General features: G+C 35.3%; 1 protein-coding gene across 2 annotated transcripts in view; it reads left to right on the top strand.

Annotated features, from left to right (window-relative positions):
- Window positions 1–19,574, top strand: part of LOC131146297 (FKBP12-interacting protein of 37 kDa) — a 39,711-nt gene that overhangs the window by 9,669 nt on the left and 10,468 nt on the right. For both annotated transcript variants that reach the window (XM_058095793.1, XM_058095794.1), the window contains exons 4-10: window positions 3,306–3,373; window positions 3,483–3,519; window positions 3,869–3,956; window positions 4,134–4,198; window positions 4,295–4,372; window positions 4,951–4,998; window positions 10,152–10,205. In XM_058095793.1, coding sequence (XP_057951776.1) covers window positions 3,306–3,373; window positions 3,483–3,519; window positions 3,869–3,956; window positions 4,134–4,198; window positions 4,295–4,372; window positions 4,951–4,998; window positions 10,152–10,205 — 438 coding nt within the window. The remainder of the gene's footprint in view (window positions 1–3,305; window positions 3,374–3,482; window positions 3,520–3,868; window positions 3,957–4,133; window positions 4,199–4,294; window positions 4,373–4,950; window positions 4,999–10,151; window positions 10,206–19,574) is intronic.

Below are 19,574 nucleotides of genomic sequence, written 5' to 3'. Positions count from 1 at the left end.
GAACGAAATAAGAGAGCTTTCAAAGATATAGCTACTCTGCTTCAGACTTGCAAAGAGTAGTGGATTGCTGTTGTTTCCAGTTAGCTTAGTGGGCAAATTGTTAATGATCTTACTGTAATCCTTGATGTTTGCTACACTCTACAGAGTGGTTGATTTTTCTATACCATTGAGATGGCATCCCCTTGATGCCCTGCTAATATAAATTTCTATTCACTGATAAAAAAATTGTGTTAATAAATTAGTTAACCATATAATTCCATTATCACCTAGGCATTTTCAAACTTAAATTGGGATGTTATCCGGTTCTATAGGTTTTTCATTTTCATATTTTTTGATACAAATTTAACTTCATTAAGTCTAATTTTGCAAATAAATCTCATATTTTAGCCTTTTTCTTGGCAATTCTAAATTTGAGCCTTTTACTTGGTTCTCATTAACTAGCTTACTATAATAACTTCACCACCTTTCTTTTATGTCTTCTTCATCAACCAAGATAATATAATCCTCATTTTTTGATACATTTTACATTACCTAAGCCCTTGCTCTTTCTTTCTCTAGCTCTAGCAAGTTTAAATATGTTTCTTTCCCCTTTTTTTTTATCTAATCTAGCATATAAATTATTAAATGATTATGTTTAGCTTTACTAATGGCCTTCTTTGCATCTTTTCTCGCCTCTTTATACTTTTCAAAGATTTTCATATTTCTACATTTTTGCCATGTTTTATACCATATTGTTTTTGTCTTTACAGTTTTTTGGACGTCTTGATTCCACCACCAACTTCCTTTGCTATATGAGAATCTTCCTCTTGATTCGCCTAAAATCTCTTTCGCATTTTAATAGAGCTAGCTAGCTATCCTACTCCAATAAGTGTTTGTATCTACACAATCCTCCATTGTTCAATTACTATCTTTGATCACTTTTATCTTTAAATTTTAATATATTTTCTCCCTTTACGTTCCACCACCTAGTTTCTATTGCACTGATTTATATTGTCCTTTCTCTTCCAGTTTTAATTTATATATGAAATGCTAAATCTCTATGTTGTGTAGTTAAGCTTTCACCTGGGATAACTTTACAATCCCTACATGATAAACAATTTACCCTCCTTGTTATGAGAAAATCCATTTGATTTTTATTTTGTCCATTCTTGTAGGTTATTTAGTGTTCTTTTTCTTACGGCAAGTATTCATTGTAACAAAATCATTTGACGTGGCAAAGTCTAAGATCATATCCTTAGATTCATTTTTATCTTCGCATCTCAATACCCAAGTGATCAAAATTAAAATAATAAATTTTATTTTTGTCCAACAATAAATATATTATTTTTTATTTATAATTATTAATTACATATATGACAAGAAAATATTGTTTGTTAAGTTAAAAACTTTAGCTTATGTAATTGCTTATTAATTTTGTCAAATATTTACGCTCCTAAGCTTTAAGGAGGTTAGAAAATTGAAAAACAACACATACTCATGTATTAGATACCAAATATAGTTAAAATAGTTGAGATTTTAGATTCAGTGATTGGTTCAAGTTCAATTCAAAATTGGTTCACAAAATTAGATTTGAATTCAGTGTTGAGTGCTTAACACTTAATTTTATTTTACCAATCCTGCCCTTAGCTTCATTTAGATGGAGATAACAATGGTTGATGTCTGGAAAAAAAAAAAAAAAAACACTAAATCTTGAATTATATTTGGAAAAAAGTTTCAATCTGAAAAATATTGTTGGCAGCGAATACTAAGGAGTTTATAGGATTCTGATTTATCTAATTTTAAGGTAAGGGACTGTCAGAGTCTCCACTATCCTACTTAGACGATTAAGTTTGATATAAGTGGGAGTTTCTTCAGGAAACCTTGTCAAATGGGGTCTAGTGGAATTTTTAGAATTGTTATTTTGTTTTTGAAAAATATTTAGCTTCATTAAGCCTTTGCTATTACAAATTTGGATTGGCTATTATTACTGTGAACATGAAAATGACCTGTTAATTGTTTTCAATCGGGCAAATAGATGGGTTTGATGCCTTATTAAAAGAAAAAAAAACTACTGGTCCTTGCCCGTGGCAACCAGAGACTTCTTACTTCCGAGAAATATTGGATTCTTCCTTTAAGGTGCAGTCTACTTTTGTGTGGATGCATTGGTCAACCAACATCTAAAGTCTAAACTGACTTCTTGGCAGATAAGAATTTTAGAGGAGTTTAGGTAGCACTCTATCATTTATGGCTGCTGTGGATCTTGGCTCTGCTATTCGGTAGTCCCTTCTTACTTTATTTTATTTTTGAGTGGGGGTTTTTGTATTTTTTGTGTTCCTTGTTTTTTGCTTTTGCTTGTTTTTTGGATTTCTTTTGGCATTTTCCCCCTTAAGCTAATGGAGAAAATTTTCTTCTGTTCATTGTTCTCTCGGCTGCTCTTTATTGACTCTAAATGAATAACAAATTGAACAGTTCACAATTGAAATCAATTTTTTAAGGAGGCATTCTTGTTTTTGATGATATCTCTTAATTTTTCTTTGATAAACAACTCTTTAACTCTTATAGTTACTTGTTAGATCTGTATTTAATACTTGCAGCTAATGTAGGTTTCAGATTGAAATACAAGAAAAGAGATTTGAATGATACTTTTGAATGTAATATGTGCTAGTTTAAATCATAGATCATTATACATTTGAGTTATGAAACTGAAATTTTGGAAGCACCTATCACCTGTTGCTCTTTGTTCCATGAGGCGGGTAAGAGTTCAATCTTACCCATCACACTGTCAGAACAGATAAATCTTGATACTGTCGTATAAAATATGTGTAGCTCAAGGCTTCTTAACCAAATTCAGTACCTTTGGATGTTCTTCTGACCATGAATTGTGAAGATTTATCACTGTAACCTTCACATTTTGAATAAGAGCTATTAGCTTGCGTTGAACATGATTTAGCATCGCCTCACCTGTCTTTTAAATTTGGACTCTTTTTTTCTTGACAGATTCACTGCTTGGCAGACTTAAAATCTGCCTAAGTCATGTTTCTAATCTTTTCTTAAACCCAGTATATTTCAAGCCTAGAGAAAAAGGAGGGGGGGGGGGGGATGCATTTGGTTGGCAGCTAGACTGAAATGTATTGACTAACCTTTAACATGTACAGTTGTCGGGCTCGATCTACTGCATATGCTTCATGTTCTCTACTCATATGGTGCCTTTGTGGCAGCAAGTTTGAATTTTCTTCTCATGTCATATTTGCAACTAATAAATGATTGACTTTCTGAGTCTCAAAGGGACTTCTTTTTAATTTTAATTTTAATTTTTGATTGTTCAGGGTAACTCAAAACTTGAAGAAACTGCCCCTGGTGTGGCAACAGGAATGATTTTGTCTCTTCGAGAAAGGTATTGCCAGATGCAGAGTGATCCGAAGCAATTTTATGTTTTTGTTAATTTCCGTAAAATTTTATGTGGGGCTTAATTATTTCCCTTTTATTGTGCGTTTCTTTTGCAGTCTTCAAAACTGTAAGGATACACTTGCAGCATGCCAAGTGCGTATTAATTTGCTAACTGATACAATTTTATTTCTTTATTGTTTCTCTATCCAGTATAACAATGTTGGTTGAACTATGTTTATTTAGTTTTTAAATATTCTTTGCAGAATCCTTGGGAAATTGTTATTTATTTATTTTAATATGTTTGAATGATGCGACAGTTGTATATGTATTATTTTGTTGAATGGTTTGGTTGTTATCCTCTTTAATCTCGAATTTTTTAAAAATTTTCCTCTACCTCTTGAAAGCATGTATACTATTTATGCATTTAATATAGTTCTGCCATCCTGCCAATTGTTTTTAGTTAAATTGTTTACTGGTTGTATTATGATACTGTTGGTTCCAGATAGAACTTGAGTCTGCAAAATCTGAGATTCAGAAGTGGCATTCTTCGTTTCAGAATGAGTCCTTCATACCTGCTGGCACATCTCCTGGTGATCTTTTTCGTGCTTCACCCTATCGAATCATTTCATCGTATTTTAATGTATTTGATACATAATTATTCTTGCCATCTGGAAAAATTGGAAAATAAACTCAGCTGATGATCTTGTGATGTCTCTATCGTGTATGTTTATTTTCCAAAACAATTGACATTCTATTTATCTTTGTAGAACCTAAATTGGTGGTCAGTTATCTTCAGACCCTGAAATCATCCGAGGAGTCATTGAAAGAACAGGTTTTCTTGCACCTCCACCTCTTCCTCCCTCCTTTTCTGTCCTATAGCTGCGTAGGAGTTAACAGGTTTTTATTCATGTTTTGTTTTCATCACCAGCTAGAGAAGGCAAAGAAAAAGGAAGCTGCATTCATTGTCACATTTGCAAAACGGGAGCAGGAGATAGCAGAGTTGAAGGTGAGCCCTTCTCAATCTGCATGTCTGTTCCTTGTCACTCGTTCTGTTTTTACAAGTTTAATGCCATTTTGTGTCAGTTTGGTGCTTTCTCTTCTCCATAATCATCTCTAGGGGAAAGCAAATATTTTGAGATGGACAATAGGACCACAATAAAGGATGTTAATTATAGTTATAGTTAAACCGAACTAAAGCGACATTGAGTTATCTTGTTAATTAGTTTGGGAGTCTGCTTTGACATTTAGGTCTTTCTTTCTCAGAGAATCTGATATCATAATATATGTCATGCATTATTCAACATTTTTTTTTGAGGAAGATTATTTAAAGGCAAGGTTTAAAGTTTAAACAAAATCTGCAGTGGGTTATCTCTAGAACCAATCACTCCCCCCTCCCCGCCAAAAAAAAGGGTGAGCATGTGGATTGTGATCATCTTTCTATATCAAGAAAATTATATTAAACAGCATTCGTTTCAAGTTGTATGCAGCTTTCCATTCAACAGTATTTGCTAGGTGGATCTAGCTTTGATAATATTTTGTTGCACATTTCTGACAACTATTTTTTCCCTTTATTCAAATCTTCAGTCTGCAGTCCGGGATCTGAAAGCGCAATTGAAGCCACCATCAATGCAGGTATAATAAATTGTTGTCACTTTGCAAAATCTGCCATTGGATATGTATTTACTGTGGAATTGAAAGATCATAGGCTAGCTTATGAATTCATAATTCTGATCACAAAGAATAGTTGCAACAAAGCAAGATATAAAATCGTATCAGTTAACAATTCATAGTTCTTGCTTTGTGGTAACTATTCTTTGGGAACTGAATTATGAATTTTTGTAACAAAGGGACTCTATCCTCTTTTCTTGGCTATTTATAGTTTAGAGGTTTGCTTGCATTGTGTTACAGTCAGCATTTGTATTTTTATATTTTATGCATTCATTTATTGATGAATACAAACAAAATTGGGAAAAAAAAAACTCCATACTGGTGGTTATTTCTTGCTACATCCACCATCTTAGATGTTGTTAAAAAATTAAAATTTTTAAATAAAAGAAGCTAGCTATTAAGAAGAGACTAGGTGAACAATAAGGATGAGACATTCCCCTAATAAATGAAAAAAATAAGATAAAAAAAGAAGCATAAATAAGCTAATGATGTATTTATCAAAAAAAGAAATAAATGAACTAATGAAGTAAAGACTTCCAGGTTGTGTTTGTTTTGTTTTGTAGCTTATGGTTACTGACTTGCTAGGCCTGGTTAACTTATTTATAGCCATGCTTGGTGCAACCAAAACATGAGATTGGACAGGCTAAGGGAGGGATTCTTAGTCCATGCTCATGGGTTAAAGCTTAGTGGTCCACCCTATGCGCTGTCCTTGGCCAGCTTAGGCTAAGGCATCTTGTAGTATAAGAATCAAATAAAAAGAGAAATCCATCCATATCCTTATCCTATCCCTTATACATGGTAGACAAACATGGGATAAGATAATTATCATAGCAGGTTTAGTCCTGTGAGACATTAGCATATGCCTCTTTGCATATATGTCAAAGACACTCCTCTAAAAGCTCAAGATGCCACACACTAAAATGAGTCTAAGTAAACCATCTTGCATGGAGATTGGGTCGCATCACTCTTCCTTCGAGAATTCTTGCTTAATCACTTGAACCAAATACATGAAAAGCACAAAACAGCTGCAACAAGAGCACAACAGTGGCCTGGAGCTTATGGTATAAGTTTTTTGGTCTTGTTAGTGAGTGTTGGGTGCGCCGAAGCTTGTTGGAGATTTTTTTGACTTTCTTATAGGGGCTTTGGGAGCCGCAATGATGCTAGTAGGTTGTTGTTTTGTGCAGTCTATGCGATACTGTGGTGTTTTAGGACATATGATTGGAGAGGATTTCCTTGTATTTTTAGAGGTTATTCTATGCCTGCTCATTTAATTTGGAACAAAATGTTTTTCTTTACTTTCTTGTGGGTTACTGTTCTGGTTGCTTTAATGGGCTCTCTTTTTCCAATGACAGCCCTGCTAATTTGAGTTTCTTCTTGTCCTTTTGGGGGTTTTCTTCTCTTGTATCTGTATTTTACACTAGTGGGCGATCTATCATTTTGTTGGTTCAAAGCACTTGTATGTGTGGAGCCACACCCGTTTTTACAAGCTTTCAAAATGCACCCAATCAATGAATTATAGGAAAGTGGTCATGATTTGCTAACAAGCCTGAGTTGCAATCTGGAAAGGGAAGTGGTCATGATTTGTGAAATCTTCATTCAGTGATTGGTGCTGGAGTAGTTTATTTAAAAGGATCAGGCAAAACAGAATCTTAGGGTCTCTGTGATATATTTCTTATTTCTGTTTTCTGTTTTCATTTCTGTATATTGAAGAAATAGATTATGACAATGTGTTTGTTTACGTTGCCAGTTTTCTGTACTGTTAGTCAATTTTCAGCTATTTTCCGAAAAAAAAAAACTAAAAACCAGATTTTATGGTTTTCAGTTTCAGCATCCTGTTTCCAGAAAATTGTAATAGCCATAAACTTTTGTGGATTAAATTATTCATTTTATACATTTCACTAAAATTGAAATAGAATGACCATCTGAATTTAAAATATAAATAAAATAAAAATATCCATAAATTTCCAAAAAAATTGAAAAAATAAGAAAAATCATTTTAAAAACTGTACACATCTTCAATTGTCATGTGCAATAAAATTGTTCTTGTAGCGCTAAACAGTGACTTTTGAAAGATAATAATAATTGTGTCTGATAATTATACTAATTTCTATTTTATTATAATATTTTTTTAATTTTTATTCTTTTTTAATTTTTATTATTTTAATTATATTTTAAATTTTTGTTTGGTTTAAAGACAAAAATGATCATTTATTCAGCCAAGTTTTTATTTTGTTTTAGTTTTAGAAATATGAGAATTTTGTTTCTGGATTTTAGTTTTCATTTTCATAATTTTTGATGGTGATTCCAAACATCCCTTAATGGTTAGTTGTGTGTATGAGATGTTAAGAGCACAAATGCAGATGCAATGGATAGAACTGGGATTTCTTTAGTGGGAAATGATGGTGGAGATAAATCTCTAAACGCTGGAAAGAGATCTGATAGAGCTGATTCTACAAAGGTTCTTGTTCTTTGGGTGGCAATGCAGGTGGGGTTGGAAATGACGAATTCTTTTGATGAAGACGACAAATGCATGTAAAGGATAGAACTGGGATTTCATGATTGGGAAATGATGGTGGAGATAAATGTCTTAATTCTGGAAAGAAATCTGAGAGGGCTGATTCTGCCAAGGTTCATGCTCTTTGGGTGGCAATGCAGGTGGGTTTGAAATGAGGAATTCTTTTGATGATAATCAAATTAATTTTGATGTGTGGGTTAGTTTATTTTTTGAAAGAAATACTGAAGGTATTTTTAGCATCAAGGGAACTTCAAATGCTTTTCATGTAGTCAGGTGTGAGGGTTAACGAAGAAGGTTGTGTCAAGGGAAAAAGGAAATGGGGCATTGAGTCTGATATTGAGATTGATTTTTATAATCAGTTTGCTTGTAATGGTGGTTTATTATTGGATGAGTTTCTTGAGCAAAATGGGTATGTTCTAGATTCCCCTGATTCATGTATTAGGGATCCACTTGAAGGTTTATAGGCGTTCCAAATTTTTGAGGATGATGGTGTGGGTAAGAGTAGCAGGTGAACCATCAGATTAAGGATGGTATTTTGCTCATCCCTGTCTCTCTTGTGGTTAGTAGACAGGATATTCAAGCTCAAAAACTTACGGACAAGATGTGCTTGTGGTATCTGATTGACAAGAAGTTCAGTTGGATGGGGGTAAGATTAAAAGGTCAAGCATGAGGTTGCTAATTTGAGGTGATTAACTATGGTCTAAAAAGTTTAAGAAGGGTTTTTCTTATTTATATTTTTTTTTAAAGAAAAGTTTGTCCTTTTGTGTTTTTTGTTTGGTTTATTTTTTTTTTCTTCTTTTGAGGACTACTTGTCTTCTAGGTTGTAATTCCTTTTTCTTCTCTCTTAATATGTTTCTTACTTTATTTAATAAATAAACAAATAAAGGTGAAAAATATTTTTTAACTAACTGAGCAGTTTATTGTTATTCAGGCTGTCCATTTCACTTTTGACACGTGACCTTACTGATTCATTGTACAAAGTTTGCTGATTTTAGTGTTTTTAACCCTTGGAATTTATTGTTATTACTGTTGTTGATTTTGCAGTGTTCTTAGGTTTGCTATTTTTGTCATCATACACTGGATACCAAATTTCACTCCTTAAGGGATGACTCAACTTATATATATCACACACAACGGAGGCACATTAGCCTTGTTCCATGTCCATAGAGTGCCGGGTAGCATTCTTGTGAACACACTCGACTCCTCAAGCAAGTTGATGTTCCCCTCCCTACGTTAGAGTTGAAGTGGCACAGTAATGTTTTTGTGAGGGAGTGAATGATCTCCTTGTCTTTGTTGCCCTAAATAAGCATGCCCCAGAGACATGCTAAAGACCATATAAAGTGACATCCTGATTCTTCATAGGTGCTGAATGCTCTATAAATGGTGCCACAGAAGGGCCCTTGGGGCTATTGCCATGCACCACTTCCTAGCCAAGGGCTACTTACTGGATATTTAGTAGACAGACCTTGTGTCCCATTTTTTATATTGTCCACATTAGCACTAAAGACCTTGGAAACTCTTATGGTTTGGGCTTAGCCTCAGCTTTGTGTGGTTGGGTACTGGTATGCTGCACTGTTGTCCTCTTAGTGGCCTAGAGTGAACATGGGATTTAGGCCTTTAACCCATTGTTAGGAACTTCTTCTGTGAGACAATGGTGGGGCTATGGCACATTGGCACCGTGCTTCTTTGTTGCCTTGGATATGGGTAAGCAAACAGAAGCTATTTGTGCTTGGGGGCTGTTAATAAGGACAGTTTCAATTGAGGAACTCCGGTGGTTATCAAATTCAATTCCTTTGAAAATGCCTGGTTCTTTCCTATGTTGCAGGCTTGGACAATCAATTTCCTAGCGTTTGAGCTTGAAATCTTGTGGGAACAGTGAGCAAGTGGGTTGATTCAAGTTGGCATTGCAATGACAGTGTTCTTTGCAGCTGGGCCTAAGAAGGTCATCACCCAGCCCTTTTCCTGATTCAATATGATGCTTGTTGCACCACTACCAAGCTTAGATTTTCAACCAAGCCCAACCCATGGACTGGAATTCCTGCTATATTAAACTATACGTCAGGAGATACTCAAAATCAGCTTTGGCTAGTATTGACCCCTATCCACTAACCTCATCTGCCTTAGTTCACAAGCAGAGAGATTCAAACTGATGCACCATTCTATGTAAATTGTGGCATTATGTGAAAATTATTATTATTATTATTATTATTTTGTTGCAGATGTTGATGTTGTCTATCAGAAACTGCTGTTCCAAGTCAGCGCATTTCTTTTTTCCTTGTCAAGTGTAGAAATATGTTTTGTTCGTGGTAACAAAATACTGCCTTTTATGCTATCTTGTGCTGCAATTTGTAAATTCTAGTTGATTTATTGCTTCTGCTCGCTTGCTCTCCCTCTCTCTTTCTTAAAAGATTAAAACCTCCAAAAACTAAAAAAAGGTGGTTAACGTAGCTTTTGTTGTAGGTTCATGGTTTGACTATTTAGTTCCCGTGCACTGACTGTTTTAAAAAACCACCCAATATTTTTTGCAGTAAATGCTCTTCTGCATTATCTCTCTTAATTAGATTGTCAGTGACTTAGTTTTCTGTTGTGTGGAACCTGACAGGCAAGGAGGCTATTACTAGATCCAGCAATTCATGAAGAGTTTACTCGTTTAAAGGTGCTTGCTCCAGACTCATGATTGCTAGTTGAGTTCTGCCTAAGTTGATTATTGGCATGATATTCTCTTTAGTTGAGCCAGTTGGATCTTATAGTTAATTTTTAACACCACATTTTGAAGTGCTTTGGTAGGATAGGCTTGTACTACACCTTAGGTAAGACAATGCAAGGTTACATGCTTAGAAATGGCTTTCGAAGTGTGAAAGCTTTTGTATTTTGGGTTGACATTTGTACTTTACAAAAAGAAATTAGAAGTTTAAGTTATTCTAAATTTTGATATAATCAAGTTTATGCTTCAGAAAATTTCTGGAATCTAATAATGAACTATTCATGGCTGTTGAGGAATTATTTAATTGGAGTTTGTTCTTGGACTGAATAATCTGCTATGTGTTTATATTTTTTTAAAACAACCACCACTAGTTAGCCTTATTCCAACTAGATAGCATGTGCTATACAAATCTATTTCCACTATTCTGCACCACTCTAGGGAAATATCCTTATTGAAGTACCAAATGGTTCAGTCATTTAATTAGGAAGACAAACAGAATAACCGTGCTCATGAAACTTGGTGGTGGGTTGCAGAAGCAGTTGTAGTGGTTTCGACTTCAGTGGCAAGAGCTGCCATGTTGCTATTGTATTAAGCACAACAAAGATGACGTGGTAGAGTTGCAGTGCTGATGATGTGGCCTGTCGTTATAGCATTAGTTATAGAATCTGTGACAACGATTGTGATGGTGAGTGGCATGTGATGGGAGTTATGGCAGCAATATTGAATTTGGGTATCTGGGAACAGCATTGGCAGTGGTTTGCCCTCATAGAATCAATTTGGTAACACTGAGTTTTTGATGGGTTTTAATTTAGTTTTGAAGGAAGGATGGTTTTTATTTAACTAATAAATGATTGGTTTCGCAAGTCATATTCATAATGCTCAAAAATCAGTCATTGCCAAAAAAAAGTTATGGAATACAGCATAAATTTGTGATTTTATGTTCAATGAATTGGATCATTAGACTATGTTTGATTCATAGGACACTTTTTATTATGGCCTAATAAAGAAAAAGCAATATTGAATCTTATTCATTTAAAAAGAAGCCATATTTTTGAAGTTCAATTTATGGTTGATACAGAAACATTGGGTGATGATGATTGAATAGTGCTTAAAACAAGAACAAGCATTATTCAAAATTTTTTTTGGTTTTATGCCTGGAAGATCCATCTATGAGGATTCCTTCTATAGATGGAAATTTATAGGGAGAAAAAGAAAACTAGGAAAAATATGGGATTTTTCAACTTAGAAAAATCACAACTCTCTTTTGCAATTCTTCATGTTCTTTGGCGAGGGAGCAATAATTGAACCTTTGAAGGGGCAGAATCATCTTGTGAGAAGCTTAGATGGTGGACAAGCAACATTAGATATGTGTGAGGGGGTCTATGTTCATCCTTGTGATGCTTTCTTGGGTTTTTGATTGATTCTTTGTACACATGGAAATTTATAGGGAGAAAAAGAAAAATAGGAAAAGTATGGGATTTTCCAACTTAGAAAAATCACAACTCTCAGGCAATTGTGCATGTTCTTTGACGAAGGAGCAATAATTGAACCTTTGAAGGGGCAGAATCATCTTGTGAGAAGCTTAGATGGTGGGCTTGGAACATTATATATGTGGTGGAGGGGGTCTATGTTCATCTTCGTGATGCTCTCTTGGGTTTTTGATTGATTTGTTTTCCTTTGCTTTTGTTTTCCACAAGTGTTTACTTTTTTGCATCCATCAATTCTGTTCATGCGTATTCATGGTTGAGAGACTTTGACTTGTATGGTGAATATACTTACCAACTTATCGATAAAAAAGGTTATGTATAATAGATTAGTGGTTAGCAGGAGAACAATAAGGTTCAAAAATCTGCATTAAAGTAATTTTTGTGAAGTAAACTCACTAGCATGTTGCATTTATCATGTACAAATTATGGATGTCCTATGATGTATGTTGTTTGGATGTTATTATTTTGGTTGATGGATTTAAAATAGGTGTAAAAATTAAGCCTGAAGCATGGAGGAAAAACTTTAGAATCTAAAAGTTTAAGTAGGACTCGTTTATATGAAAATGGTAGAATTAGAAATAAAACTGATGGTACAGTGAACATCGGCCACTATTTCTTTATGATGGATTGTTTATAACAATGTGAAATTGAAGAGAATGATGCAACTCATAGAATTAGGAGCTGCAACTGGAAAAGTGCCTTTGGAGGGTTTGTGATCATAGAGTTCTGCTTAATTTGAAGGGCAAATTTTGGGGAAGAGTAAGAAAGTAAGAGTGCCCTTTGGAGATTTGCAGTTTTTGTTTTGGACTGTGGATTGAAAGTAACACAAAGGATCTTCAAAGACAAAACCAGTCCCTTAACTGTTCTTTGGGGTAGAGTTATTTTTTTGACTTCCTTTTGGGTTCATTCTTTTGGGGTTTTTTTCCCCCCAAAAGGAATGTTGTTATTAGACATCCAGTGGGATTGGAAAGGGGCTTTCATGTAAAAAAGTCTGTTTTTATTTTTATTTTTATTTTTTTTAATGTTTTTGTTTTTTATGAGCATTACTTATCCTCCACCTCTTGTATTCTTCTTTTCTTCCTCTTAATCAACTTCTTTTTCTTTAGAATTTTTATTTCGAAGGGCAATTTTTCATTTGAGTTGCTTACGAGGTTACCTGTGCTTATGTCAGTATGTTGGGGGGTTAATCTAAATGTAATATCAAGATTGGTGAATGGTAAGTGAAGAAAAGATAAAACAAATGGAATGATTGTTTTGGAAAAATGTAGGGTGGGCCCAGAAGAGGAGGATAAGGGTCTTTTAAGATGGTCCTGGCACATATAGCGAATACTGATTAATGCATTGTATGCATGAATGGCTTGATCTATGTTGAAGTTGTCAAAAGGGTAAGAAGGTTAAAAATAACATTCTTGTGACAGTAATAAGGTCACATGTGTTGGATGATTTATGAGAACCCGTTAAGAATTTTTTATAACCAACCCAAGTAGCTAGGATTAAGTCTTGTTTGAGTTTTAACCTTTTTAAGTTGGTACGAAACATGTGTTGAAGTTGAGAAAAAAGGTTTTTGGCTTGGTAGAGAAGAAGCAAAGGAAAAGGTTTTAAAGCTGGTCCAGACACTCAAAACAGGTGACCTTTAGTAGAGCTGACTGGTGGTTAGAATTTAATCCAACATGAGTCGTTGAGTCTAAGATTTATATGGGGTTTGGCATTTGTAGTTTGTACAGAACTTGTGAAGAAGTTGACTTATTTACATTGGTATTTAAAAAAAAAAATTAAAAAAAGAAAAAAAAATTGAAGTTATGGAAATGCCAAAACTTCAAAACAGAGAATCAACAAGAATTGAACAAATAGGAAGCAAGATGCAAACTTTTATGCAAGATGCATAATTGAAACAAAAAAGTTCGTTTTGTGTTCTGGTTAGAGTGAAAGTGTTTGAGAGTTTCTAGTGATAACGAGTACTCTTTGTAGGCTTTGCCTGTTTGGTAACTTGGTGTTATTTTAGAGGAGGGTGTTTTAACTTGGTTTGTGGATATGGCAAGGTTTGTTCATAGTTGGCCTATTTCTTACTCAAGTGTTCTGCTAGGAGGAAACCCTAGTCTTTTGTTTCGGAATCCACTTTTAGAGAAAGAGTGGTGGGGCTAGGGTCCAATCTAGGGCATGTTACTTTGTTGCAGCCTACTTATCCTTTTTTATCTGTCTTTAATTTTGTTTTTTCTTTCGAATCCCTGTGCTGATTTTTCATTGTTTATAGAAATTGATTTGTTTTGTGATCTAGGGTGTGTCCCTCTAACCTGCTTCATTCCCTCCAGAATCACATCTGTTATTCCATTTTATTTTAATAGATCTTGAGCTTCTAAATCCTTCCTAGGAATCTCCTCCATGAGTGTAGGCAGAATTCCGTCCTTACACTGTAGTTTATTAACCAAACCATCATCTTCAAAAATAGAAACCCCCTCCAATCCTTCCAGCGGGGATGGGTGTGCATATGATAAATCCCCTAGTACTTCTCAAGAATCAGAAACATATCCTAATTGTTCTGGAATCACATTCAAAAGCAACCCCCCATCTAAATCAAACTTACTAAGGTTTCACTATCATTATCTGAAAGGTTCCCCCATTTCTTTACTTCCTTTCTTCTCATTTGGCTACTCCATGACGAAGTAGTAGTGTCATTCCTTCATCATGCTGAAATGGTTCACTCCTTTTTTGAGTGAAAAAAGGATTCAGTTTTCCCCCTTCAGATGCTGCTGCTCTACTGTTATTTTTATCTAATAAAAAAAAAAAAAAAAAAAAAAGCACTTAACTCTCCTTTTAGATCTGTCCTCAATATCTTTGGCACTGTCTCACCAGAGTGCTCTCTTTGTATAATTCCTCATTTCTGCACCTATTGGAGCCGCCATTAAACAAGCACAACCTTATGAGTTATGGCCCTTAAATTTATCAGAATTGATACATGAGCCACCACATTTCCCCCTCCAAACCAACATCTTCTCTATTATTCATGTATACTCCAGCTTCTGGTCCCTCTACGAAACCAAAATCATCTACCGATCTGAAAGTGTTGTTTTTATCATCTTTGCCGCCTCAAACCTGTGTAGAAACCAAGCTAATAGTGTCTTGAATTTGCTCCAAAGCTTGATCAGTTCCATGCATGTCTTGGAGAACTGGAGAAAGAATTTGGGTTGAAAATCCACTTTCCAAGTGCCTCTACTTCTGTGATTTAAGATTAGGAATTTGGGTCTGCCCATTAACACGGTCCAGCAAGGAAACAACTAGGTCACCATTATTTGAATAACGGGCATGTTTAAAAGGATGGTCTATCTGCGAATGACCCAAATGAGAAGAACCATCCTTTGAATCCAAAGAATGGCTTGGAAAATTATTACCAAAGCTATGGGCCTGTTCAATAAATGGCCCAACTTAGTTAAAAAAGAAACTCCTCTTTTCCAATTACCCGACCTAGGTCCAAAACAAGGAGCAAATATGCCAACCTAATTTTCTTTGCCTCCTCTTCCCCAAGCTCAACCCTAGCCGCCTCAGTCAGTACTGCAGCACCTTCCAGAACGCTTGGTATCTTCACTGTAAGAACATTCAACTCGGATCAGGCCGTAGTGGTTTCTAGCAACAAAACCTTGGATTCCTTCAATTGCAACTCACTCCCACACTTTGAAGACGCAACTTTTCTTTCCTATACACCACACCTTGATTAACCAATAGGATTCGATTTCTACAACATTCGCCTTCGCCTTTCTTCTGTTTCGTCACCACCTGAATCCACAATCTAGGAGCTGAAGGGCTTGCTTCACCTATATGTCTAGATTAGTGACAAAATTCCTTAGCTAACTTGCAGAAGTTGTTCACAAAGCTTCCCCATCCACCACCTTTTGCACCACTAGGGATAAACACTAAAAATTTCTCACATTTCCACCCAGACCTAACTCCAGATACTTCCCCACCTTTGTCCACCTCATTGACATCTAGTACTGCAAATTTCCCAGACGAACAGTTCAGGAACCCCTTCCCATCCAACTGAAACTGATAAACCATCAGCAAATCAAATAATTGCCTCTTTATAGAATCTTACCCATCTATTACAAGTAATATTATTCTTGAACATGAACAGAAGAGGAATTTCCCCCAACTTGATCAATCTCAGATTGAAGGTCTTTCCATCAATCTGAATTGAACTATTTAACATCGCCTGGTTCTTTCAAAGCCATAGTACTGCCCGCGAGAGAGAGGGTGGGAGGGAGAAGAGCCTTGACAATCTCTCTCTTTAGAAGATGTATAATCTACACACATGCATTGAGAGAGGGCATGGATGGAAAATCTCTCTCTTTAGAAGACGTAAAATCTATAGACTCACATGTATTGAAAGAGGGGAGGGAGGGAGAAGCCCCTTGAACATCTCTCTCTTTAATAGATGTAAAATCTACACATATGCATGCATTGAGAATTTGAGAGAGGGGAGCGGGGAGGGAGGGAGAAGAGCCTTGAACATCTCTCTCTTTAGAGATGTAAAGTCTACGCACACACGTGCATTGAGAGAGAGAGTCATAGAGAGAAAGAACAAACTGTGCCTCCACAATTGTCTACTTGGCGATCACCTTCTTTGCAGTTGACCACCAACTCATAATCATGGGTTTCTACCTGTTGTGGTCCTAATCGCATTAGTACCAGTGATTTGCTTGAGGTTAGAAGATTGTATGTTGCTTCATCTCCAAAAGTTTTTGTGGAAGCTTTTTGGTGTTTTTGGGGAGCATTGAGTGTCTTTTAGATTCTTGTTTTCCCCTTTTGAAGGAAAAAGGGCATTGGTTGTAGGCATGGTCTTAAATTTCCACGAAATTGTTGAAATTTCCGATTTCCGTCACCCTAGAAATTGAAATGGCGGTCGATTTTTGTCTTGCATAATTTCCATCAAAATATCAACAAATCATCATCTTGAAACTTATCGAAATCTTGAAATTTCAACGAAACTTATCAAAATTTTAACTATACAATGAAATCCTTGAAATTCAAATAAGAGATTTAGGAGTAAAGTGAAATTTATCTCTTAATTTATTTTATTTATTTTTATCGAAACAAAATATTTTTACAAATGCTTTTGAAATTATGTGAAAAAATAAACTTACAACAGCATTTTATTTAACCATTTATGTCTAAATTATCATTATTTGTATAATAAATAATATTTACACAACATAGATGAATTTAACTTGTAATATATTATTCTTAAAACTTACATTATTATGTTTGTTAACCATTTCTAAAGTTTCACAAAGAATTCCATGCTTTACTACTGATTTATGTTATTTTTTAAAATCGAAATTGAAATTGAAATCAAAATCGAAATTTTCGTAATATTGGAGCTTTGAAATTTGAGTCGAAATCGAAATTTAAGACCTTGGTTGTAGGAAGGAGGGAAAGATACTTTGGACATGTGCCACCCTTGCTATGATCTGGTGTATTTTGTCCAAGTGTAGCTCTAGAATCTTCAATGGGTAGGTGATGTTTTTTGACTTGGTTTGGAGTAGGGTTCTCTTTCTAGCTTTATAGTGGTGCTGATTTGGTTTGTTTAAGGGAAAAAATAACAACCTAAACCAACTTATCAAGAAGCCTTTCTTCAAGCCTCTTTGATCTTAATTTATAGAATAATTTAAAATTCTCTCTTTGAACTTTTCACCTTGCCCTTCCTGCAATCCTACTGAATTTGTAACGCCTCGGTCCCAACTTACGGCCCGGGTGTTACTGTAGTGACGTCTGTGTACCTGATATACTTTTCAACAGATATATACGCAGTGGAAAACATAAAAATCCATCAAACTATTACCAGAGTTCTAACTGCCTAATAGATACATACATCTATTCCAACATCCATATACAATATTGTATGATACTTTACACATCCTTGAGTCTTACAGCATTTTACAAGTTCTGAAAACCTATAACATGACCTACAAAATCGAGCTCGTGGAGACACTCACTCAAAAATAGATTGCTACCCTGCCCCAGTCCTTGCTAATCTCAACCTCGATAAGGACCTGAAAAGACAGTTTGTATGATAGGGTGAGACACCTCTCAGTAAGGGACGATTAAACTAATAACAATGTGTGGCCATCATGCTTTAAGTGTTTAACAAAAACATGAACATATATAATCATCGTTTCTGTAATTGTAAAATACGTAGCCCATTTTTATCATATGAACAGCCCCATAGTATATAACAACAATTACTTAAATGTACAGATATGCAGGATAGGACACGCCCTCAAACTCTATACCATGTATAAATCCCCACGATCGGGGTTGACCGCCCCTACTGTCTCAATATAGCCTGGGTACACGATCAAGAGGCAAACTCACGCTAAGACCGCCCCTACTGTCTCAATATAGCTTGTGTTCATATAAATCAAAAGTATGGTGCCCTCACTGGCAACAGATCCGTGCCTACACTATCAGTCCCCAGGGTTCCTAAAGCATATTGTGCAATTTAAGCAATTTAAACACTTTGAAATCATTTCACAAAACACATCATTACGTGAAATCCTACCCGTAGCCGTCAAATAAACTTCCTACATTTTCGCAATAGTTCCAGTATTTCACAACATCAACACCTGCCACACAGTTTTCCTCATTCGAAAACAACCTAAAAGTAAATATAAACAATTAATATCACAGTACGGGTTTTAAACAAGGAAAACAATATTTCCAATCGGTGAAAAGGTTCAGAATGACAAGTACAATATTCTAAAAATATAACATTTGAATTTGATCTGTTGGTTTTGAAAATAAAGCTGGTTTACCGAACTGAAGCCCGGAAACCCTAAAACCGCCGTAACTCGATATCTAAAAGTTATTTCAACTTTTCAATCGATTCATATTGTATAAATCACTGTATTAACATAACTCCCTTACTTGCGTGTGAATCGGAGTCCGAAACGACCCTGAACTCTAGCCCTAGCTTTCCGAACCCCTGAACCTAAATGGTTCAAAACAACGACACGAAAATCCCGAAACCTAATACTTGAAGAACAACACTTTAGTATAATCTCGTGTACTACAGATCTACCGGACCAAAAGCAAAAACCGACCCTTACCTCGATTTTCGGGAAAAACTTGAAAATCTCCAAAATGAAATTCTGATCCATAGAACCTGTAGAGATTCCTTCCCTGATCCACGTAGCGACGTCAGATCGTCGATTCTGGCAACACCTAGCCCGGAAATCTTAGAGAGAGAGAGAGAGAGAGAGAGAGAGAGAGAGAGAGAGAGTTTATAAAGAAAAACCTAACTTAGCCTTTAAGTAATCAAAATAAACATCTCTAAAATATTTATATATAAATATCTCAAAATATCTCCTCCAAAATATCTCTTTATTTATTTATTTATTTTATATATATATATATATATATATATTTTTTTGATCGGGTTACTACAGAATTTCTTGCCCTTTAGAAGCAGATAACCTCAAGCCCATTTTATTCAGAACATTTGGTGCTTCAATACCCTCCTCACCAACCTCCTTTTTTAGAAAGATGGAAATGGGCATACCATCCCCTTCAAGATCATTCTCCAGTTCCTCAATTATTTCTTTCATCTTTGACAATAGGCACCCCTTCCAAATCTAGGAGTCTCTGACACAGGATACAACATCTATAGAGTTGGATGAGCCCCGACAACCATGCTGATCAAGAAATTCATCTAACAATAGAACAGCATCACTATCAAACTCATTCTCTTCGTCTGACTCATCTCCCCATTTTATTTTCTTTTGAAGGTCCATCCTCCCAACCCTTGGGACTGCTAGATATATCAATCTTGCTTTCCACCACCAAC

This window comes from Malania oleifera, chromosome 13, assembly GCF_029873635.1.
Source record: "Malania oleifera isolate guangnan ecotype guangnan chromosome 13, ASM2987363v1, whole genome shotgun sequence".
NCBI classification, from domain to species: Eukaryota; Viridiplantae; Streptophyta; class Magnoliopsida; order Santalales; family Ximeniaceae; genus Malania; species Malania oleifera.
Note: the sequence above shows the minus strand (reverse complement) of the source record. Positions and strands in the feature narration are given on the sequence as shown.